This window comes from Rhinolophus ferrumequinum, chromosome 18 (assembly GCF_004115265.2).
Source record: "Rhinolophus ferrumequinum isolate MPI-CBG mRhiFer1 chromosome 18, mRhiFer1_v1.p, whole genome shotgun sequence".
Lineage (NCBI taxonomy): Eukaryota > Metazoa > Chordata > Mammalia > Chiroptera > Rhinolophidae > Rhinolophus > Rhinolophus ferrumequinum.
Window position 1 is genome coordinate 46,206,694 of NC_046301.1, and position 25,789 is coordinate 46,232,482.

General features: G+C 38.9%; 1 protein-coding gene across 2 annotated transcripts in view; it reads left to right on the plus strand.

Annotated features, from left to right (window-relative positions):
• The window catches only part of KLHL2 (kelch like family member 2), a 91,813-nt gene that overhangs the window by 28,609 nt on the left and 37,415 nt on the right, over positions 1-25,789 (plus strand). The window contains exon 4 of one of the 2 annotated variants that reach the window (XM_033134531.1): positions 12,163-12,284. The exons of the other annotated variant lie outside the window; for it this stretch is intronic. Coding sequence (XP_032990422.1) covers positions 12,163-12,284 — 122 coding nt within the window. The remainder of the gene's footprint in view (positions 1-12,162; positions 12,285-25,789) is intronic. 2 annotated transcript variants of the gene reach the window in all.

Sequence of the window (25,789 nt, forward strand, 5' to 3'; positions counted from 1 at the left end):
AAAACAATTGGTATGATTTCAGTTTTCTTAAATTTATCAAGACTTGTTTTGTGGCATAACATATGGTCTGTCTTGGAAAATGTTCCATGTGTGCTTGAGAAGAATGTGTATTCTGCAGCTTTGGGGTGAAGTGCTTCGAAAATATCGATTAAATCCAAGTGGTCCAATGTGTCATTTAAGGCCGTTGTTTCCATATTGATTTTCTGTCTGGAAGACCTGTCCCTTGTTGTCAGAGGTGTGTTGAAGTCCCCTACTATGATAGTGTTACTGTTGATCTCTGTCTTTATGTTAGTCAATATCTGTTTTATATATTTAGGTGTTCCTTTGTTGGGTGCATAGATGTTTACTAGGGTTATGTCCTCTTGTCGGATCGATCCCTTTATTATTATATAGTGCCCATCTTTGTCTTTTAATATATTCTTCATTTTAAAGTCTATTTTGTCAGATATAAGTATTGCAACTCCAGCTTTTTTCTCATTTCCATTTGCATGAAATATCTTATTCCAACCCTTCCCTTTCAGCCTGTGTGTGTCTTTTGATCTGAGGTGAGTCTCTTGTATATAGCATATACAAGGGACTTGCTTTCTTATCCACTCAGCCACTCTATGTCTCTTGATTGGAGCATTTAATCCGTTTTTCATTTAAAGTGATTATTGATAGGTACATAGTTATTGCCATTTTTAAATTTGTAGTTACATTGTTTTCATCTTTTTTCTATTTACAGAAGTCCTTTTAGTATTTCTTGCAATGCTGGCTTGGTGGTAATAAATTCCTTTAGCTTATTCTTTTCTGGGAAGCTTTTTATCTCTCCGTCAGTTTTAAATGATAGCCTAGCTGGATAAAGCAATCTAGGTTGTAGGCCTTTGTTTTCCATCACTTTGAGTATCTCCTGCCATTCCCTCTTGGCCTGCAGTGTTTCTCTAGAAAAGTCATTTGATAGTCTTATGGGAGTTCCCTTGTATGTAACCCTCTGCATTTCTCTTGCTGCTTTTAGGATTCTCTCTTTGTCTTTAACCTTTGCCATTTTAACTATGATGTGTCTTGGTGTGGACCTGTTTGGGTTTATCCTGGTTGGAACTCTCTGCACTTCCTGGGCTTGTATGTCAGTTTCCTTCATCAGGTTAGGGAAGTTTTCGGACATTATTACTTCAAATATGTTTTCGATCCCTTGCTTTCTCTCTTCACCTTCTGGTATTCCTATGATGTGCATGTTGTTATGCTTGATGTTATCCAGAAGTCTCTTAAACCATCCTCATTGTTTTTTATTCTTTTTTCTTTCTTTTGTTCTGTTTGGGTGATCTCTGCTAACTTGTCTTCTAAGTCACTGATTCGATCCTCTGCTTCATTTAACCTGCTGTTAATTCCTTCAAGTGAGTTCTTAATTTCAGTAATTGTGTTCTTTAGTTCTAGCTGGTTGTTCATTATGATTTCTATATCCTTCTTTATGTCGTCACTAAGCTCCTTAAACATTCTTATCATCAGTGTTCTGAACTCTGTCTCTGATAGGTTGGTTACCTCTGTTTCATTTGGTTCCATTTCTGGAGGTTTCTTCTGTTCTTTTGTTTGGGACATGTTTCTTTGTTTCCCCATTCTGGCTGACTCTCTGTGTTTGCTTCGATGTATTAGGTAGATCCCCTAGGTTCTTAGTTCTTGCTGGGTTATCTTATGTAGTATGTGTCCTTTATATTTGACTTGCACCACTTCCTTCTTCTCCTCTGTGTGTGCTCCAAAGGTGACTCTTGTGTTGTGTATATTGTCTTGTTAACGAAGATCTTTAATTGCTTTTCACTTGTGAGTAGGTGGGGTTAACTCCTAGGCTGACTAGTTGTGAGACTTGGTTCGGCCCACAGCAGAATGTTCTGCTGCGTGAGGGTTGACCACTTAAATGTGGTTTGGCCTCTGGGCTCTTGTGCCTGCAGAGAATTCCCTCTGGGTGTGTCACCTGTAGGTCACACCAGGTAGTACTCTGGTTTGGTCTGGAGTTGGCCTCTGGGTGTGTTTAATCTTGTGCCTCTTAAGCTGGGCCGTGGTGTAGGGCAATTTCAGAATAAAGCAAATCATCAAGCACAACAACAATAACAGGAAAGAAAAAAATCAAATACATTCACATGTAAAAACAACTGACAACCCACACTCAACACAGGTAAAGATATCAAAGATATAAAGACAAAACACAACAAAAAAAAAGCAGCGCCAGTCTTGGCTTAAGCCCACCAAGTAATCTCCAGGTTGTCCTCTGCTGTACCAAAGAGTCCGCTGTGTATTGTGCAGGCAGAGCCTGGTGCCCAGAGTGACCTTGGGACTGCAGATTTAGATGAGTCTTGCTGAGGGGTCTGGATGGTATTTTCTACAAAGTCAGTGCAGTTTCTGCCCTTGTCTGCACATATGCGCACTGAGAGTAGTACCACCAGCCCTGTGTCCGGTTCTCCTGAGTCTTAGGGCACTTCTTCCGTGTGTGTGTGTGTGTGTGTGTGTGTGTGTGTGTGTGTATGTGTATGTATGTGTATGTGTGTGTGTGGCAGGCGGGAGATTTCTGAGCTGCTGAAAGCCCAGAGCTGCATCTGCCGCCTACTGCTGATCCCTGGGAGTGCCTCCGCAATTGTAATTGCCCTGCCCTAGGCAGGCCAGAAAAGGTGGTGGCTGGGGGTGGAGGAGTCTCTTCTCTCCTAGTCCAGCAAAAATCACACTCTTCCCAGCCTTTTGCCTGGGTCAGAGCTACATGCCGGTCTTCCAGAGCCTGAGCACTAAGGCTCCTCTGTAATCTGACACTACTCCTCAGTTCAGGGGCCAGTTTAAGTCTCTGGAAGGGTGGGGGCAGGATTGGAAGAGTTGGGGGAGGGGCCCAGGTGTGGAGTTTGAGTCCTTTGTCCGACCTAGGCCCAGCTGTAGGTCTCAGCTGAGGTTATTGCCTCAAATGCTGGATATGCTGCCCCCTTGGTGGGAGAGATCAGCTGTGGGACGCAGGGAAGAGCCTACCTCCTGGCTTTTGTGTTCTCTGTTCCGTCCTGGGAACCCCTGTATCTCTGCAGATGTGGGCGGCGTCTCCACAGCCACAGGTGCGGGCTGCGTCTCCACAGCCTGGGATGCGGGCCTTGTCTCCACTTCACTCCCTTCCCTCTTACCCAATTTTTTCCCTCTTACCCTTACCTGCTCGCCCAATTTTCCCACCTTCAAGTAATCCTTGCACGAGTCTCTTAGCTGTTCTGCGTGATGAGCAGAGAGTCCTTTGATGGTTATAGATGTCCCGTTTGTGTCTCTAATGTATTCTTTATTTCAGTTATTGTATTCTTCATTTCTGACTGGTTTCTTCTTTATGTTTTCTATCTCCATTTTTATGTTTTTTATCTCTTTGTTGATGGTTGTCCCTGAGATCATTGAGCATTCTTATAACCATTGTTGTGTTTTCTTTTACTTTTTTTTTTTAACTTGGGGAATATTGGGAAATAGTTTGTTTCTCCAGGGCCCATCAGCTCCAAATCGTTGTCCTTCAACCTAGTTGTGGAGCGTGTAACTCAGCTCCAAGTCCAGTCGCTGATTTCAGTCTTCAGTTGCAGAGGGCGCAGCCTACCATCCCATGTGGGAATTGAACTGGCAACCCTGTTGTTCAGAGCTTGTGCTCTAACCAACTGAGCCATTCGGCCGCCCCTATAACCAGTGTTTTGACTCTGCATCTGGTAGATTTCTTGTCTCCATTTTGTTTAGTTCTTTTTTAGAGCTTTGTTCTGTTCTTTTATTTGGGACATATTTCTTTGTCTCCGCATTTTGGCTGCCTCCTTGTGTTTATTTCTCTGTATTAGGTAGAGCTGCTATACTTCCCGGTCTTAGTAGAATGGCGTTATGTAGTTGGTGTCCTGTGGAGGTCAGTGGCACAGTCTCCCTGATCACCTGAGCTGGGTGCTCCAGGAGTGTCCCTTGTGTGGGTTGTGTGTGATCTCCTGTTACAGTTGAGCCTTGGTTGCTGTTTGCACATCAGTGGGAGGGATTGACCCTCAGGGTGATTTGTTGTGAGGACTGGCCTGTGGAGGAGCTGTTGTGCAGGGGTTGACACTACAGAGCAGGATTCACTTAGCTCTGGTGCCTGCCCCATCTGTGCTTTGGGTGTGTTGTGCGCAGAGGCCACTGAGCTGGGTGGTGCTCTGGCTCAGTCTAAAGCAGGCCACCAGGTGTATCAGCCACAGGGACACCTGGAATGAGCCACAAAGCAATCTGCAGATGGCTGCCACCCACACTGTTCTTGGAGGTACCTGGGAGAGGCTAAGCTGCAAACCAAGGCCAGCTGAATTACAGGTATTTTTTTAATGTACACAATCTGGGCTTTTCTTTTCATATTTTCTTACTAACATTTTACTTTTATGAAATCAAGCATTGTAATTCAAGAAAATGTTCTTGCTTTGTTCCAAATTCCTCCTCATCTTTGTTTTTCATTGTTGTAATCCTTTTGTGTGTATGTGTACATTACATACAGATACTCACAATTTTATTCTCTGTTTTCCCCCTTTTCACTTACATTCACATATATTGGCTCACTTTACCTTCTTGCCATTTATAACAGCTTTTGACACTTTATTATTTGGCAAAAGAAAAGCACTTTTACTGTTGTACATTTTTTCAAATGATTTCTCATTAATTTCATCCAGTGTTTACAGTTAACAGAGATATGTTTATTTAGTGTCCTTTGATTCCGAAATATAAGGAAATAGGATGGATGCTTAGGCAACTGTAAAAATATGTGGAATGTAAAATAGGGTGGATACTTAGGCAACTGTAAAAATATGTATCGAATGATTTTAGTACTTCAGGAAAAAAGGGAATGTATGTATGCCTGCCACACTTAAAGTCTTTAACCTTATTGTTTTTAAAAAAGAAAATGAAACAGATAATATTCTAAAAAGAAATGAAGTTGTGTGTTCCAACAATGAGCTTAGAGTTTGGTAGGACAAACAGAATACTTACAAATACAAACGTAGTTATACAATACAGGCACAGATACAAAGCTGTTTATACTTTAGGAACTATTAAGTATTTCCTGCTAACATTTTGCTAGATACTCATAAGGAATAAAAACCAACGTAAGCGTACTTCTCACTCTAGCAGCTTATGGTGTCATTGGGGAGATGAGATGTACACTTTAAATACATAATAGTGTATGGAGGATCTGTGTGCCCAACATAGTGATACGGATGGCGAGAACGGTGGTGGGCAGCTTCGAGAGAAGGGAATCTGACGTTTCCTGAAACCTAATGGATGTAAAGGGTTTACACAGATGAAGATGAGTTCAGTCTGTGCTTCACTCCATCACTGTCAATCTGTGCTTCAGTTTCCCCATCTGGAAAATGGGGGTGATAATATTAGTCACTTCCTGGGACTTTTATAAAGGCTAAATGAAATTATATATGTGACTCTTAGTACTTGGCACATAGAAAATGCTTAAATAGTGTTGTAATAATCAGTAATTAGGATTATCATTATTATTTTTCACTCTCAATCCCTAGTGTCTTTATATTCTGTAAGAAAAGAAGATTGAGAGAGTCTTAGACTAGATTTTTTTTTTTTGATTTTTTAAATTTTCCGTAGTTACAAAAATAAAGTGATTCACTTAAAACTACAAGGTCAAGGTTAGTTTCCTTCCCTCAAAAGGCAGCACTTCGAGTCTTCAGACTTTCTGAGCCTTAGATATCCGAGATACAGATGCTAGAGGTGGGAGATCTTGTTATGTCTTTATCTTTCTTCTCTGTTTCCTTTATAAACTAAATTACATTTGAGTTTTCCTCTTTATATTTTTGTTCAGTGGCTCTCAACTCTTCATGTTCTAGCTGACTTGTAATTTATGAATATGTGAGCTTTGCCTAATGGGAGTGAGGCCCCTGAGGACATTTTCAGTCCATGAGTATTCCTAGTGTAGCTCAGTTAACTGGCAGGTGGGTACTTTTGCAGTTCAGCCTACTTCTGCCTGACAATGCTTGGTCAGATTTTAGGTTGTTTAGTGCTAAGGTAGATGCAAAGAAGGGATACTATGTTAATTTCTGGCACATAGAAAATGTGAATTAAGTACTTCCAATGTGGTTTTTTTTTTACAACTTTATTGAGACATAGTTTACATAAAATTTACCTATTTTAAGTGTAGAGTTCAATGATTTTCAGTAAATTTGCTGAATGGTTCTGCCATTACCATAAATCAATTTTAGAACATTTTTATTTCCTACATAATGTTTTCGAAGTGTATCTGTATCATAGTATGTATGTCAGTTTGTTCCTTTTTATTGCTAAATAGATTCCATTGTATGAATATACCACATTTTGATTAGTCCTTCACCAGCTGATGGACATTTGGGTTGTTTCCAGGTTTTGACTGTTATGAATAATGCTGTTATGAACATTCATGTGTAATTCTTTGCGTGGACAATTATTTTCATTCTCGTGGGGGTAGAGAGACATATAGGAGTGGAATTTGCTGGGTCCCATGGTAAGTTTACATTTAACTTTTTAAAAAACTGCTATGCTGTTGTCCATAGTGGATGTGCCAGTTTATTTTCCCATCAATAGTGCACAAAGGTTCCCATTTCTCCAACTTCCTTGACAACACTTGTTACTCACTGTCTTGTTTTTAAACTAGTAATTCTACTTTAAATGGGTGTGAAATGGCATCTCTTGTAGTTTTAATTTGCCACTTCCCTAATGACGAACGATGTTGAGTATCTCTTCATGTACTTACTAGATTAGAACTAGACTTTTATGGTTCCTCAGATGCTGTTTACCTGTCTGGCAATCCTTGTGTGTTTTCTTCTTCTGAATCCACTGCATAGTTATCAGTTTGGCAGAGATGAGGTAAAGAAGAGATGGAGATTTGGCCTAGGTGGTTTAGTGTACATACTATATTCATTTAAGATTTGCTAGACTATGAGTCCATGGTCTCTTTATCTCTTTTCTTGGTCTTGAAGCCTTGTTGAAAGTTTTATTATAAAAAAATACAGAGTGTGAGGGATATAAATGATAAATGTCTAACTTTACGTTGTTTTGTGCATCTGAAACTAATAAAAAATGTTATAAAAAAATATAGAGGCCACAAATAGACTTTTTAATGTCTCCATTCATCATAACGCCGTGTATATTTATATTTTCTTGATCAATGGTAAGCAAAGTGTTTGCAGTGGCACAGGGCATCACCCTACTCTTCTTTTGTTTCCCATGACTCACCTCTTAGGGAATGAGGATATGCAGGTGTTCTCTCTTAGCCTTTGTGTTTAATGTCCTATAACCATAGGTGAATTTTTCTTCAAATTCTATCACCTGAAAAAGAATTCTGCTTCTCATCATAGTTCCAAGTATTTGGGTAGAGAAGGGAGATGAAAAGGAATTCTGTGATACAGTCTCAGGTTTTTACTTGGTGAAGTATGGGCCAGTTTAGAACAAGACCAGTTAACTATTACTTGAGAAAAATATATCAAATTCTGGTGTTTTTTTTAATTACTTGTTTGTTACAAATGTGGCATTTAAAAAGGTGTTTCTCTTACAAATACATTTGAGGCTTATTTGGTGCCACAGGCTAAAATAATCTGAAATCTAGTGGGAAATATTGAATTTTAATTTTACTCTTTTTGTGTATGTGTTTTTTTTCGTGATTTCTTTGTCACACTGAACATATTCGGTGAAGTGAATTAGAATAGGAAAAGATAGATTATCATTTAAATGGTTAAGAAGTGATGAGTTTTTTTCAGTTGTGTGCCTGGTTCTATATGTGTTAAGATGCATGCTTTCATTCATCAAGGAATATTTATTGAGCCTCTTCTGTGTGCTAGGCATTATCGTAGGCTTTTGGAACCACAGAGATGAATAAGACAGATAAGTCCCTGTATTCATGATTCTCATTGGGGAGAGGAGGAAAGGTTAGAGCGAAAAGGTAAGAAAGGATAATTTCTGATATCACTGACTGCTGTGGAGGAAATGAAATAGGGTATTGCGTATAAGAGTGTAAGTTAGAATGTTTTTAGTCTGCCCCTACCAGAAAACTCCACTTAAACTGATGTAAATAGTAAGGAATTGTATTCTCTCATAATTGGAAAGTAGTCATGATCGCACCTGCAGCTTGCGAATTTCATCAGGAATCTAGCTCCTTCTGTCTCTCCACCCTCGGTGCTCAATAAAAATTTTATCCTAAGATTGCTTCTGCTCCTAGGAGGCCTGCCAGAGTGGACCTAACCTCTCAAGGGAGGAGGAGGATTGTCTCTTTCTTTTTTTCTCTGTTTTAGGAGTTAGGAGATTTTTCCAGAAGTTACTCAAACTAGACCGAAAACTGGCAGAGGAATGCAATTCCCACGTTTGCTTCTGATTAGTTGTAGAATTGGAGAGTTAGGTACTATGACCACCATAGAGAATGGCTGGCAGGAGCATACGGGTCAGCTTGCAAGAGTGAAAATACCTGTATGTCAGTAGTAGCTTCTTTGTAACCCAGACCAATAGGGAACAAAGGGCAATAATGATTAGATGACAGTGGAACTTGAGTAAATTTTATTTAGTAAATGTAACTAAATTTGTTATTACTTCCTAGGGTTTCAGCATACTAAAAGCTTCTGTATTATAGTTTTATGTTTTTTTTTCCAAATATTTTTATGTGTTAAACAATAACTGAAATTGGAATCATAGGATTTTTAAAATTGAAATGGATCTTAGGGTTTGCCCACTTAAACTTATTTACTTTTTAGAACTTCAGAATGGATAAAGAGAGCCGTTTGTGTTGGGTTTCAAGTCCTGATTAAAGGTCCTTGATATGGAAATGTTTTTATCCATACATATGTCCTTAACCTTTTACAATTTGGAGGACTTCATTTCTTTTCTCCAAAAAACTCAAGATGGTTCACTGTTCACTAGCGAAAGTGCTTAGCTTGGCTTGGAGGGCATAGTGGACATTCAATAAATGTTGACTGAAATCTTTCATAGCTCAAATACCCATGTTCCAGACTAACTTAAGAGTTATTAATTATGTGAAGTAAAGATGCTACATCTTAAATTAGCACCTGCTTACTTTTCATTCTTCTAGTCATTCATTCATCTAACCAATATTTATTGGGTATTTACCATACATCGGCATGTGGGGAAAAGACATAAGAAAGACGTCATCCCCCTGAAGAATCCAGGTGGGGACAACTAGCTATTATTACGAGAGAGTGGATCTGCAGGAGGTAGGCAAGTATACCCAGGGTGCCAGCCTAACTCAGCCTTGGGTCACCAACAGGTAAGGCTACCTGGGGAGATTCCAGCTGAATCTTGAAGAAAGTGTGGGGATTAGCCTGGGGAATGAGGGTATGGGGAGACAAAGAAGGCAAAGCTCAACAGAGGCAGCAAGGTAGGAAATTGCTCAGTGTGTGTGGGAAACTATGCACAGTTCCTTCTTGATACATTTTGAGACTAGAAGTGGGAGAGACTGAGGAGGTTAGATAGCAAAGCAGGGGCGGCTGTGGAAGGGGCTTGTGTGCCTGGACGGGGAGCAGCGGAAGGCTTCTGAGGGCCGTAGTCAGACCTGTGGAGTCTGAAGTAAGGAAAGAATTAGGACGTTGCTGTGGTGGTGGTGTTGGCAAGAGGTGATGGGAGCCACCATGGCACAGTGGCGGAAGGGATTGAGGGGACGACGTGGGGGGATTGAGGTGAGATGTATCTGTGGTTAATTCTGCAGGTTTGGGTGAACGGTGGAATGGGTGTCTAAGGAAGAAGGAGAGTCAGGGACGACTCTCAGGGTTTTGGTGAGTGGGTAGGTATCCTAGTAGAGCTTCCGAGTTCTACATGATCAAAACACAGACACAGAACACTAATGCGAGAGAGGGACTATGGGAAGTTAAAAACCATACAAGATGAACTCTCTGCAGTGTCACTGGATGCCTTTTTAAAATGCATTATCAAAAGTAAATCTCACAAAACCATACTGTGTGAAGACTTGCTCTACAAACACCGCAAAGGGCAGTAACGAAGGTCGTATGTAACAACTAGAATTAGATCGACACAGCCTTTACAGCTTTCTTTAGTGTTTTGATTTTTAGTAGTTACTGGAATTTTTAAACTATTAATGCAATCTGTGGCAAGCTGTTTGTTTTTATTACTGCTTTTGTAAAATAATATGAAAAATAAAGATGAAAATGTTTCTGAAACAGTATATGATTGGAATTGAATTTGGTGAAAGTAGGTAGATACAATTCTCTGGGGGAGAGAAACAATTTATATTAAAAACGAAGTAAGGAATGTATGAATTAGCAAAGTACTTCTTACAGCAGTACTTTAAAAGCTATAACATTAAAAGCTGCTGGCAGGGGACTGTTTTTCAGTTACATATATAAATTAAAGTCCGACTTTCGTTTAAGCTAAGTCTTGCCTAAATCCTGAGGGGAGAGTCTTCTGGAGAACTCGATACATGGCTTTGTGTTTGTGTGGCCCCCGGTCCTGCAGGGCTTCTGTGGATGGATTAGATGTGACTGATGTCAGATGTCCATGTGGGAATCACCTAAGTGTCTTCACTTTTGGCACAGAAGAGCATCCAAGGTGATACAAATCTCGTCTAGCTACAAGATCCAGAGAGAGTAGGATAGCAGAAGGTGCCTTATATGCAGATGAAGAACAATTTTTCCATGTTCCTCAACCCTCCTTTCCCTCCCTTTTTTTAAGGGGGAAAAGAAATAATGTTCTGTAACAGCAGACACATAACCCAGTCCCGTCTTCCTGCTCTATAGGCATATGTACCTTTTTCTCATTAACTATCTCCTTTCCCTTGTGATACTGATAGATATTTTTCCCATGGGAAGTAGCAGGGTAGTTTTTAAGATATTTTAGCTCTTAGGAGAACAGCTTCTTTCTGAGATCTTGTCAGAGATAATCTCCAGGGAAGCACACTGTTAAATGTATATCACTATTACTATTTTTTTCCTTCCAGGCTTTGTGTTTGCAAAGGAATTTTGTGTAATTATGGATTCCCATAGGCTTTTCTAATAGTTTACCATCGCAAGCAGTGCACTGTATCTGAAAAATTAATGAGCTTTGAAGAAATCTTGAGGCCATTGTGTTTCTTTTCTAACAGGAGATGCCTGCTTAAGGTAAAGGTGAGGGATGGAGGCATCGTTTTTCATCCTTCTTCTTTTATCTTTAAAACCTGATGAAATCGAGAAGCAAACCTTTTTGCTAAGGTGTCCCATAGCACTCAATATTGTTTTTAGACTGCCCTTGTTTTTAATTGAAATTTTCTCCACCGTTCGATTACTTATGTCTTCTCGGGTCATTTTGTTGTCCACACATAAACTTGCTTCTTACTCTCCGTAAGTCCCTTTGGTTTCAGGGCCATCCCTTCATCTGTCTGCTTCCTTGTTTCTGTCCGTAAGAGAGGATCTTATTTATAATCCCTGAATGCTTAATTAGTTCATTGGTATTGGGAGGAAGGTCTGGAACCACTTCTTAGCAGGCAGTGATATGGAAGGTACTGGCTTTAGTAGTGAATGCTGGCTTGGAAATGACTTGAAGATGAAGTTACCGCAGATGACAAACAGGAATGGATTTGGTCTAGAAGATCGCTGTAATAAACCTTTGCAATTGACTAACCCTTTTCTAATCCCTCTTTTCTCGCGCGTTCCCTCAGCATCTTACAGAATTTGTGTTCTGAGTGTTTCCTGCATGAGAGTTGTGCAGGAACTCTGTGCCCAGTGCAGGCCGTGCACGTCCATGGCAGGCATTGGTTGTGCTTGTGGAATGGTTGCTGCTAACCCCATGGGCCTTTTCCAGCCAGTGCTCATTGCTGTTAGCCAACGGCGGTGACACTGTGACTCTTCTAGTCATGAGTCGTAATCTAAAAAAGAAAACAAACTGCTCAAAAGCACGGACCAAAAAGCACAGACAGCATCGTGTGCTGAAGCTGTAATGCCACGAGTATCACTATTCATGCAGACGGACACGTGGCATGTTCATGGTTGTGCTGTGATTTGTAGGTACAGGTGGTCACAGAAGTACATTTTATGGTTTGCTCAGGTAAGCTTTTAGGGGTGGTAGCGGAATGTTTTAGGCTTGCAAAAAGAGGCTGACTGTATTGCCTACTAAATACAGGGAGTGTTCAAGAAAATGGACCAATCGGCTTGCCATTGGTATTTCCACAGCAGCGTCTTGCTGTTGCATCACCCTTACTCCTTTGTGTTTTAGGTGAGATGAGTGAGAGCCGAGCAAAGAGAGTTCGAATAAAAGAGGTAGATGGCTGGACCCTGAGGATGCTAATTGATTATGTTTACACTGCTGAAATCCAGGTTACAGAAGAAAATGTACAGGTAAGAGTCAACACCATACCACTTAGCGCTTTATACATGCCAGGTTTTTAAATCAAAATAGCATACATACCTACCCAGTGCACATTTTGTACCAGAGTAACAGAATTTGTTGTTGAAACTGTATTCTAAGAGATATTTGGAATGATGATATCTTTTTAATAATGTTTCTGATTTCAGTATCTTTTATATTCTTAAAGTTCTAAGATACAGCTCCTTTAGTTTCTGAATGATGCTTGTTTTGTTTTTTTATGAAAACACTGTCGTATTCATTTATAACTACTGATTGATGCTGCCCACATTTGTCTTTATTCCCTTGAAGGTTGAAATCTACAAAGGATGTTTTTGGCTGCCAACAGCATTTACTTCTTTCATTATTTCAGCGTCCTCTTTTAGTGCTTCTAGAGGTTAGCTAAAATTTGACATTGCATCTTTCATACTTTCTGTAGAGAACAAATGTTTTATATATGTGATGTATTTAAATAGTACAGATGTATATGGAGTAGAAAGTGAAAATCCCTCTTTAAAATTGCTCTTCCCTTCATACCCATGCCAAGCCACACACATTGATCCACTTTCCAGAGCGTAACCACTGTTGGTGTCAATCCTTTTAGACCGTTTTCTATGCACTTACACACACACACACACACACACACACACGCACCATACTTCTTGACATGAATGTATTTTTACTATACCTGTTGTTCTGCAACTTGCTTTTTTCACTGAACAAAGTATCTTGGAGTTCTTTACACGTAAATATATATGGGTCCAGCTCATTCTTTTGTGTGGTATCCATTATGTTAATCGGCATATATGATTTTTCACCTTTGCAAAAATGCTGCAGAGAATGAATTTCTCTGCATCCAAAAATTTCATGGCATAGATTCCTCAAAATGTAATTGCTGGATCAAAGGGTACATGCCTGTTTTAATTTTTGATAGATAAGCCAAATTGCCATCTAAAAGTCTTCATTCATTCATTCATCATTCATTCATTCATTCATTCACATATACTTTTTCCAACAGGTAAACTGTTTTGAGGACCACAAAAAGAATTAGGATTAATTTCTTAAGAAATAATCTCAATTCTACTTGCACAAATAGGAAATTGTGGGTTCAATCTTTTGTTCCTCATAATTAGTTGAAATATGTTACAAAATATTGGAATGTAGAGACTAAAATCTTTGCACTTTAACTTAAGACATGCTTTTGTTAAATCTGAAATATTGGCTTTGATTAAGGCCTCCTTGTGGTAGCTTTCCTGCAAGGGATCTCACTAGCCTTTGCTTGGAAGTCCTGTTCATGAGGTAAGGCATTTGAAAAATCTTGGTTGACTTTGAAGTCGACTATATAGGTGTGAATCAGATGCTAGGTGACCATTTTTTGTTTTGTTTTTAAAACATGGAGAAAAGTGTTCGGTACATGTCATGTCTTAGCAGTACCAACATGTCATCTCATTCTGGTGTTTTCTGTACAGTTATGCTATTTGTTGGATCTGGGGCATTGTTTTCAACCAGATCTTATCTTGGGTTTCTTTTTGCTCCTTCTTTTTATTCATTTGAGTGCATAGGCCTCCTTGTGCCCTCTGTCTGACCTTCAACAAAGGAGTTACTTACTGGTTTCTTTGATTCCCACAGTGCACCACATGGGGGGAAAATTGCAAAAGATGCCTTAGGCCTGAGAGACTAGCTCTTGTGAGTTCTGCCATGAATGCTGTATGTAGTGGTTCTTGTGCTGGAGACACGGGCCTGAGGAACTGGGAGACTGCCTGCCTCTCATGTTTCTTTTAATAACTGTCACGTTCTAGTCCTGAAATACTAATTATCACAGCCTTTCAGAAAGCCTCTTGCCATGCTAATTTGCCTTTTGTGCATAGTGTGCTGCTCTTACAGGAATACATTCAATGAGTTATATTTGGCAGACTTAAATGCTTAATATTCGTATAGTTGTTTTTTTGGGTGGGGGAGAGGGATGTTTCTTCAGCACAGGGGTATCTTGGTACGGAAAGCCTTATTTTATATTCCATCGGAAAATGCTTGTTTTGGAAAAGACAGTCTGGAAATAAAATTAATGAAAACTGCCTTTTCCATAATAAGTATTTTTTAATAAGATGCAAAATAAGGGTCTACCTATCAAAGATATACCAAATGGCTTTTTTCCCTGGTTAGTGAATTTTTGTCTGTTTGTACTTTGTTAAATCTGTCTTGTAAGTGCTGTTCACCTTAAGGACAGGACTGTATGGTGGAGGTGTCTGCTGTTCTTATTAGTGTTAAGCTCAAGTTGGAAATGGCCCCAATGAGAAGCCCCGCTCTGAGTATGCCTGCCTTGAGAGTGCCAACTGGGGACAGAACTGTCCATCATTCACAGGTTTATTATTTTAGGTATATTTTCTCATTAGACCAAGAATCAAATCTCTTGTCAGGTGACCTCCCTTTTTGTAAGTTTCTGTTTTAGTAATAAAGTACAATTTAAGCATAACCGGTATCTTAATCAGTCTTTGATTGTGGGATTGCATGTTTTTATGTAGAATCATAGTGCTATGGACTGCTGAGGCCCATCTGCGTCAGTCAGTGACAGAACAGGACCATAACCCTGGTTTCCCTGATTCCTAGTGTAGGGTCCCTTCTGTGACAGCGTACACAGTATCCATTACACAGATTAAATATACGAGTGTACACACACACACACACACACACACACACACACACACAGTGCCAAAAAAAGGTATACACATTTTAAGAAAGGAAAATACTGTATTAAAATTACGCTGATGGTAACCACTTTGAGCAGCTTTTGTAATCGCAGAAGTCAAACATGACTTGCATTCATCTTTTATTATCAGTATATATTGAGTATTACAATTCTAATACAGTTTTTTCCTTTCTTAAAATGTATGTACATTTTTTGGCACCGTGTGTGTGTGTGTGTGTGTGTGTGTGTGTGTATTTGTAATAGTTGTTTGAAGTGAAAGTTGTTAACTTTGAGTTAGAATGAGACAATAAAGTAATCTGAAAAATTAACTCCGGAGAAGGAACAATTACTACTTCATTATACAAGTAATAGGGCTTTAATTCTTGGCTGTTAAGGGTTTCCCTGATGTGTGTGTGTGGTTGTTGATTTTTGTTTAGGTTTTTAAACTTTGGTTTTGAGTTTAGGTATTTTATTTATGGCAAAGTTGGGGAATAATTTCAGCCAAATGAAATTGTTCATTTTTTAAAAGAGAAATGAAAGGAGAATACATATCTTTTAATTGAACTTTTTGTTGTTGTAAGTAATTTAAAATTAGCTTGTGTTGAGTTTCCAATCAAATTTTATAAACTTTATAAATTTGAGAATAGAGAAAATAAAGCCAAAGGCTACTACTATAAAGTAGGCTTTTAAACTTTTTGGGGTCATGGACTCCTTTGAGAATCTGATGAAAAACCCAAGTAAAGTGCACATAAGCATTTATGCACATAATTTTGCATGCATTTTCAGAGATTTCATGTACTTTGTCTCCCCCCATACCCTTCACTATTAAGAGTACTTGGAGATATATCTATATATCTATATCTCTCTCTCTACACACACATTCATACATACATACATGCATACGTACTGGGGGTGCCAAAAATGTGTACACATTTAAAGAAAGAAAATAACTGTATTAAAATTGTAATGCTCAATGAATACCAGTAACAAAAGATGAATACAAGTCACGTTTGACTTCTGCAATTACAAGAGGTACTCAAAGCGTCCAGACACTTCTGATTACGGCAAACTGTTGCTTGAGCAACGCTGAGCAAAGTGTCAACTTGTATACATTTTTTTGGCACTGTTGGTATATGAAGTGTTTTCACATGGGTTTATTTTCAGCCACATGCTGGGCATTTTACATATGTCTCATTTGATATTCACCACCCTATTAGATAGGTATTACTCCATTTTGCAAATGAGGAAGCTCAGGAAGATTAAGTAATTAGTTCAACATCATGCAGCAACTATTAAGTTGTTATTAACTGGTATTGTTAAAAAGAGAGCTTATTAATTTGAAAATAAAAATACCCTTATAACTGAAAAACATTTTTTCATTAATCCAAAAATTATTGAAGATTTACTCCTCGTCACATGATGTGTTGATTAACATTTTTGCAGAGTCCTAAAGGATCTTGAATTTTTAAACATTTACTTCATTGCTAAATTTGGGGTTTTGTTACATTTTTGACTTCTCAGCTTTTGGGTATTTGTCTTGGTTTGTTAAAAGTAGGTAAGATTTTTCACTTGCTGTAAGTGTGAAAAACAGAGGTAAGGATGTTAATAGAGAATGCCAAATGTAAGTAAATGCTCCTATTTCCATATTAATGTGTGTTCATCCACAGGTTCTCTCTAAATTAGATCTTTTATCATCTCAGAAGATTTTAATAAGCATCTGATAACATTGAAAGGACAGCTGTTAAACAGCTCATGAAACTTATATGTTGCATAAATTGAAATTATTTGAAATAGAAAAATCTCATCCTTTTAAAAAAGGAACATTTAAATGAGAGTTTTTCAAGAGACGTTTAAAATTAATTATTGGTAATGAACCCATCAGAGTGTGTGACACAATCTCAGTACAGTAGAAAATTCAACATAGTGTGTCCATTTTATTGGTGGTGTAGGGCAGGTTGTTTTTGTTTGTTTCAGACAGGAAGTGCTAGCAGGGTGTTGTACAGTGTTTTATCCACGAAGGCTTCTTGAAGGAAGGCATCACAAAGGAGGAGCTTCCACAGTAGGAGGCTATTGATATGATTGAGCACTTAACAAAAAAGGATGTTAAAATGGAGAAACAATTAAAAAAGAAAATGTGTACTGTATACCCTAAATATTCTAGTTTAACCTGAAACATGTAACTGTACAGTTCTATGTCAGTCTTTCGTTGTAAAACTAAGTACGGTCAGGTGCTTGGAGAGCCACAGGCTCTTTCTTGCACATACCACGCCACACGGATGCGTCAATTCTCATTTTCCATTATTTTTTAAGTGCAGTAAGAACTGAGACACGTGAAAAGAAATCTCAGTGCAAAGTCATCTTCAAATTATACAGTTTCTCTTTCAAATTCCTCCCACGTCTAATTTGATAAAAAAGTTTTTCTTTTTGCATTAACACATTGGTCATGATTCTAAAGCAGTGAACTTAGCTTTCATAGAAACAGCTCTCTTTTTACACTCACATTTTGTTGGCTTGCGTGTATTTAAATTATGTAATTTCAATAACAAGTGCAAGTGTCATAAACAGATTTGGGAGCAAATCCAACATGTTTGAGCTGATAAAATGCAACTCAGCTGGAAGGGCAGAAGTACATATACAAGCATATTAGAGACTACACTTTGGGGAGAGCATGGGGCGAATTGGTTAGTTAGGTGATTAGGTTAAGCAGAGGTTGTAAAGGGTGCCTTTGCTGTGTGTATTGCAGCATTGTGTAGATAAACATTGCAATGAGATTCCCATTAGATGGACATTTCTCTTAAAAATGATTTTGAAGACATCCTATCAGTTGAACAGACATTGGTGGAGTAACTGCTAAGTACTCACTTGGTCCTGATGCTATAAACAGTGAACAAGGAGCCAAGCATAATAGATACAGATTTAGACTGGATTTGAATCTTGCTTTGTTATTTAAATACCAAGTGACCTTGTCCACATTCCTGAACTTCTTTGAGCCTCATATTCTTGTCTATAAAAGGGCTTAATTCTGTTCTTTCTTCTGTGAGAGTTTGTAGAACATCAGTCATTAGATAACGGGTTTATGTAGAGATGAGACATGCTGGGACCTCACTAAGAGCCTAGTTAAAATTGAGGCTTGAGTCATAAATGAATGGGACCAGGAATAGGGGCACTGATAGAGGGGAGCACGCACTGAGTAAATAGTTTGTAAACTGAGGGTAGCATGTAGTCCAAAGTAAAATGTTCGAGGATGAGTGACAAATTCAGGTTTGAATGAGGTGCTGAAGTCTCATGGTGGTGTTGATGTTAATGGTGGAATTGGTGGTGGTGGTGATGGTGGTGGTGGAGGTGGTGGTGGAGGTGGTGATGGTGGTATTGGTGGTGGTGGTGATGGTGGTGATGGTGGTGGTGGAGGTGGTGGTGATGGTGGTGATGGTGGTGATGGTGGTGGTGGAGGTGGTGATGGTGGTATTGGTGATGGTGGTGATGGTGGTGATGGTGGTGGTGGTGGTGGTGGTGATGGTGGTGATGGTGGTGGTGGAGGTGGTGATGGTGGTATTGGTGGTGGTGGTGATGGTGGTGATGGTGGTGGTGGAGGTGGTGGTGATGGTGGTGATGGTGGTGATGGTGGTGGTGGAGGTGGTGATGGTGGTATTGGTGATGGTGGTGATGGTGGTGGTGGTGGTGGTGGTGGTGGTGGAGGTGGTGGTGGTGGTGGAGGTGGTGGTGATGGTGGTGGTGATGATGATGATGGTGGTGGTGGTGGTGGTGGTGGTGATGATGGTGGCGGTGGTAGTGCCTGCTGTTAGGCTGATGGCACAATCTTAGATCCAGGGAAAGTTGCACTGGGTGAACAGTGACTCAAGCCTACAGGTCCTGTGTTCTCACTTATTTGGAAAGAGATTTGGTAATTGTAATGGCTGCAGCCACGTAAGTTTGGGGTTGTGGAGAGTCTGTGTTCCCATTAGGGAACTGGACAGCAAACCCAGGGTCTGGGGCTGTGCCCAGTCCTATGGGCCTGTAGGCCTCACATTGTGTCTTGGTAAGCATGAGGGTGCTCTGGGGAGCACACCACATTTAGGGCAACAAGATTACTGACAGACCATAAACACTGATTAAGCTCCTAATGCACTTTGCAGTCTTGGTCAGGATTAGTTTAGGACTGAAGTGGACTGAACTTGAAGATTTAAGACTTTTAAGATCTGTGGCTAGACCAGAATAGACCAGGTAAGGGTTAATAACCATTTGACCACCTTTTGTATGTGGCTTGTTCTTTCCTACTTCGAAGCTATTGAGCATGCCCATTTTCCCACTGGCAGTATCGATTCTGATGAATTCCACTTTTCAGTAATAGTTCATTAAACATGAATGGAGCACCTTTTCTGTGTTGTCCAGTGTTCTAGCCACTGGTGATGCCATGTCGAACATGACGTGGAAGGCCTCTGTCCTGAGAGCTTTTATAGCCTATTACCTTTCCAGGGTAGTAGGTGTTTCTAGTGACTGTATAATGTGTGCATTATCCAACGGGCATCGTTCCTAGATCTAGGTACCTAAGTGATGATAGAATTCGTAATCAGAGGATTGTTTGGTGAGTGTGGAGTCACCGAGAAGGGGGCTGACTTCAAATGTATAAGGGAGGGCCCTAATGAGCTGTCATCCCTCTACAAAACATGACATTTCTGTTGACCAGAATGTTGATCATTGATCTAGTGCCATCAATTTCAACGTCTCTCCACCTCGTGTGATACCGGAAAAACTGACCAATAATTGCTCTTCAGATAAACCCGTTTCTGAACACTTTATAATCTGGTAGTTGTCTTTTTCTGCCCTCAAGCACTGGAGGATAGGACTGACTTCCCCAGCCACAGTGGCTCCCTGAGGCTAGCATTCAACTAGAGGGTGGGGGCCTGAGTATTTTGAATTCTCATCTTTTTCTCTATGGAAATTGAATAATATGGACCATTTTGCACCTTAGGTTAAAAATAATTTCTTCTGACAGAGACGATAACTATACACTTGCTTATGTTTTAAGCTTGTTAGAGTCACGTTCCAGATCTGCCCTTTAGTTATCTTGACTGAATGCCATTTTCCATTCTTGGCCACACATTTAGAAGTTGTCCAACGACTAAAGGAATTCAGTAGAAGGCTCATCTTCAAGGTGAACAAAACATTTATTGAACAGTTTTGTAAATGTTTTTGGTGGGTTTTTAGGATAAAATCATTTAAGTTACATATATAACAATGCTACATACTTAAATTACTGTTGAACAGCTCAGGAAATAATAAGGGGCCCTTAGATTGACTCTATGCTAGAAAACGTCATGGGTTACTGGACTCTGGCCATCATCACATTAGAAATCAGAGCTCAAATCTTGAATTTACCATTGACTTCAAGAATGGCATTAATTAAGACATTAACCTTTCAATTTTTCAGCTATTAAATGAAGCTAATAATGCCTTGAAACCTTATAGAAATGCTATAAAATATACCAGTTACAGCTTGTGAAAATATTGAAGTTCTCTATGAATGTTGAGCAGAAATAAGATATGGGGCAGCAATAAAAAAAAAGACTTGAGCTCACGAGGAAGAAGAAGAACTCTTTGAAATTGTTTGCGATCACTGGGTAAAAAATGGCTCGTGTAACCTTTCCCTCACTCTTTATATTTTGAAGCGGGATGTATTTGTGACCACCACCCCCCCAAAAAAAAAAGAAGAGACTTAATTTGCTATTGATTTTCTCCACCCAGCAATTCTTGTGTTTTTGGGTTAGTGTGGAGACAGCCCTCTGGTGATTTCAGTACTGTTCTCTATCTTTGATTTATAACAGCCTTTTCCATTAGTCTGACGTGTGGTGGCTGAAGGAAACGTCGTAATTCCCCCACCAGAGTCTATGGAAGGCTTATTGTTTGTCCATTCATGTTCTATTACTCCCATAAGATCGAGAGTAAATCCTTTGTGAGTAAAAGGGTTTAGCAGATTACGTGCTTGGAAAACACATCTTAAGACTCAAAAAAATACATGAAAATGCCTTGAGTCAAACCTTCAGGATTAGTGGTTGTTTATGGCTCAGCAACGGAGAAGCCTGTCATTGAAGTGAATTTATCTGACATTCTAATACCCAGAAATCTGTTAACCTAGTATTTTATCACTTTATCAGGATAGTGATAATTTAAGTTTATTATTATCCAAAGGCACAAAGCGATCAATTTCTTTTACATGAATAATTTCTATAAAATTTTGAACTTTTTATTATTGAGTTTTGATGTTAATTATATTTTAAGTCTGAACTTGGTAATCTTCATAATTTTAATGAAAATATTTGACCAGTGAGAGCATTCATTCTCTAATAATGCCAGTTAAATGATTTTTTACTCCATATAAGTTAAGAGTACAGAACACATGAAAAGTTTATTTAAAATTTAGTATGGAAGAAGCCATTGAGCTCAGTTAAAGAAAATGTAGCGGCTTTATTAAAAGAACATCTTACAAAGCTAGATGGACATTAAACTTGAAGTAATTTTTTTAAGTTCTTGTTTGGAGAAAAGCTAGGTATTCCAGAAGCATTAGTAATTAAGTTACTTGTGGTTTTATATTATTAAAATATATCATCTCGAAGGTGTCCACACAGTTGAGTCATTTTTGCAATTCATGTTTTACGTAGCTTTACGTGGTACATAAAAGGCATTGTATTGATGAACAAAAAATGACTCTATCCTGATTATGGCATAGCATCTTATGACAAACTCGTAGTAATTTAAGCAAGGATGAGAAAATTTAGAAATACATCAAAGTCTGTATCAGGTGATTTTTTTTCTGGGTTTTTGGTCTTTGCCTCATGTTGTTTAGTTATGGACCTGAGTGGATCGCCCATTGTATTAGGCTTGTCAGTGTTCAGGACCCCTCTCTCCAAAGCAGATTACGTGGGGAGAGTCTAGAGTTGTTAAATAATCTGTGGTTCTGGCATGTTTGCTTTGGGATCAGCCAAAGGTTTTATAAACCCTAGCATTATTGACATACAATTTTTAAAAATATTATTACCTCTTGGACCTCATCTTAATCCCTTACCCCTGACTCTAGGCAACCACTGATACAATTTCTATCATACTAGGTTAGTGTTATCTATTGTTGCACTTCGTATGAATGGGATCATACAGAATGTATTCTTTTGAGGCTGACTTCTTTGGTACAGTGGAACACTTGTGAGATTTACCTGTGTTACAGCATGTTTCGGTAGTTTGTTTTTTATTGCTGAGGATTCCATTGTATGATTTTACTGCAATATAGTGTGTCGATGCACATGCGCTAACATGTTTGGCTGTTGTGAATAAGATTTAAAGCACTTTGATAAGGATCATTGAGACTAACATATATTCTATAATTAAGCTCTAGTTGGGGTCAGGGAGAGGCATCAGGAGGATGGATGAAGTTATTTAATTGCTGTTAAATGTGATATTATTATTTTGCTTAACCTGTGCTTTTCTATCATGTATTTTCTTCCTTTTTGTCCTCCAGCAATAATTTGATTTTATAATCCACTTTTCGTGTGAAGCCTAGGCTTTGAGAAACAAATTTGGAAAATAGTGTATAAATATTGATTACAAATGAGGTTGGGAGGAGAGATATAATAAAAATAATTTTTGGTGAAAAATAACATGCAACTGAAAAAGCTATTTGTCCAAGAGGTAAGAGTGTGTTATGTGTGTGAGAATGTGTGTGTGTCTGTGAGTTTTGATTTGGCATTATTTAAAAAATTATTTGCAGCCTCTTCAGCCTTGGAAAAAACCTCCATTGGAATAAACTTGGTAATCCGTGGGGGGCCTCTGAGTAATATAACTCAATTTGGGAAGAAGGTGAAAAAGGAGCAGGTATAGAGGAAAAGGCAAGAGGAAGAGAGAAGAGAAGAAAGAAGAGGGAGAGGGGGGAATTATATATAATAAATACAGCGGCCTAGGGAACTGTTTGAAATACTTCCCCTGGTCTAGGGAATGTCTGCCACAAAAAGGAGACAATGAAAATAAGTTATTTTGACAATTATATTTGTCAGCTAATTTGGCGATTGCCATCCAAGTTATAAATACTCGTATATCTTATCCATGCATCACCTTTGAAAAGGCAGAGGTGTCATTAGTCCCTTATATTAAGAGATTTGTATCTTACTTCTGTTCATTGAGTTAACTGATGAACTTGGTCCCTTAAACTGGCTTGATTGTATTTTAATTTTTTAAAAATATTTTGAGGCCTACTGAGGGTACTCACTGGTCTCAATTTTTTTCTTTAGACACTGGACTGATGCCTCAATTTTACCACCTTGATTGATCTACCTAGTTTAAATTCTGTTTTTGGAAGGTGGGTTTGGAGTCAGTGATAGTCTATTAGTCTGTTCTTTAGTTATTCATGAAATTCTGAGGTTGTGGAAAGGAAGAATCCTGGATAATCCAATGGAGATCCAAATTTTGATCTATCGGAGTAAAATGCACGACCAAGTTAGTCAAGAGACTAGCAGTCATGTTTTTTGATTTGTAGTAATTGTTGAGAGGAAGGACTAGAGGAGAAGAGATTAAGTGGATTAATTCTGATGATAGTAGAAATAGAATAAAATATTCATTTGGGAAGAAGGGGCGGCCTACTTTCCAGTTACTTTGCTAAGTACTCACCTCATTTAGTTTTTATAGCATCCTGGGCAGAGAGTTGTTTTTATAAATCAGAAAATTGCAACTCAAGAGGGGCTAAGTGATTTTCGAGGGTCACATAGTATGGATGGCACACATCCAGGATTCAAAGCCAGAGTTCTCTGACGCTGGAGCCTGTGGTGTAGTTTCCATTCTCCGTTCTTTGTATACTCACTGCATTCTGCCCCTGAGGCTTTATAGGAACTCAGTGACAGATTGGGAATTAATGTCTACAGCTCCTGAGTCCTTTAGCGCCTGTGGACTTGAGACTTTGAAGGGCAGGATGCTGAGATGATGGATACTGCTCTTGCCCATACTAATTGTAAGTGCTACCTGATAGATTCTCGGCTCTAGGGTAGCTGGTACATTTGTCCAGCTGCCATATCCAGAACTTAGACTGGTGACTGGTATTTATTAGAAGCTCAATAAATATTTGTTAAATGAATAAGTAGGGAACGTCCACTAGGATGGGCAGGTCCTGTTTAATGAATGGAAGCTGAGCCAAGCAGGGGGTCCTGGTAGGAATGGGACAGGAGGGGAGCCTGGGAACAAGCACTCTGCATCTTCTGGGCAGGGACTCGGGGTCAGGATTTCAGCCTCTGGGAGAACTGGCCAGTGCACAGCACAGGAGGGCCAGGTTAGTGATGCCCAGTGGGAGAAGGGTCCCAGTCAGAGGCAGCAAGGGGCAGATGGGCTGGAACTGGGTCTGGGGAACAATGGCGCACAGTGCCCAAGGTCTCATTAGGACTGGGGGGAGCTGCTAGGTAAGGCTGGACATTCTCTCTGATCAGAGACAGGATCGCATCCAGGTCCAGTGCTGCCGGCTAGGGAGCTGATGGATGCAAGGGCAGGGAGCTAGGCCGTCCTAAAAAGATCAGTATAGAACACTTTACTTATATCCACTAGGTGTTAGAAAACACAAATCGTGTGGAAGTGTTCAGTTGTGTCTTCTGTCTCCTTGAGATCAGAGGAACTTGATGATGTCCATTAAGTTTTTCTCATATGATTATAGGTTAAAGCTTTGTATCCATTTAATTTTATAATATGATTGTATGTTATTGTAAATATTTCAGAAGTATTAGTTTTTTTAAAACCATTATTAGTCTTCATCATCTTTCATTGATTATAATTTTTCATCATGTGGATTCAACATAATTTACTTAATTGTTGCCTAGTCTTAAATCTTTAGTTATTTCTGTTTTTTTTCCTTACTCTTATAAGTAATGCTGAAATAAAATTAATTTATTGTAGCCTATTCCATGTTTTTTTTTTTTTTGAACTATTTTCTCAGGGTAGCTTTCCAGAAATATACTTTCAGGGTCAAAGGCTTTAAACTTTTATATCTTTTGGTAGCTGTTGGTGAATATTGCCTATTTGCTTCCTAAGAGAGTTGGCTAGTTTACAGTGATGACAAAAATGTGCTAGTGGTCAAAGCTTACTGTACCTTGACCTGAATGTATGTTGCTAAAAAAAATTGTATCGATAGTGATAAAATGTGCTCTCTCATTTTAATATATATTTATTTGATTAACTAATGCAGTATTAAATATATTTTCAATTTTTGAATGGTGTGTTTGTTCTTTCTAAGTTGTCCCTGATGATGTCTTTTATTTTTGGAATATTTGATCAAAAAAGAAAGCAACCTTATGCTTATTGTGAATGAGCTGGGATTGAATGGAGGAAGAGAGGAAATCCTACAATTCTGTTGTCATGGGGTTAAATGTTCGATCCAATCCAAGAAAAAAAGCCTTGAGTTAGAACCAATGCGTTCCTCTGGTCATGTGCCAGCACTGTGTTGAATGGCTGACCAACTAATTTAAAACTTTCACCAACTCTCTAAGGTAGATGCCATCTTCATTATACATTTGAGCCACTGTTGAATAAGTTGGAGATTTAAAGAAACCTGGGTTAAAAATAATGGAAGAAGCAGCTGTAAAAAGGATAGTCTAGGAGAGGTGGCTTTCACCATACCTGAAAACCACATTGCTTCCAAATCTCTTTTCTTTGTCTGCCTTTGCTTTTCCCATTCATCTATTGTACCATTAGGAATGACATTAATTACAGATGTATTGTTCTTAAGAGTTAGCCTCTCTTAAAACTTGAAATACCACTGCAAGGGATTTGTCCTGAAAGATGATGCCTTATTAATCG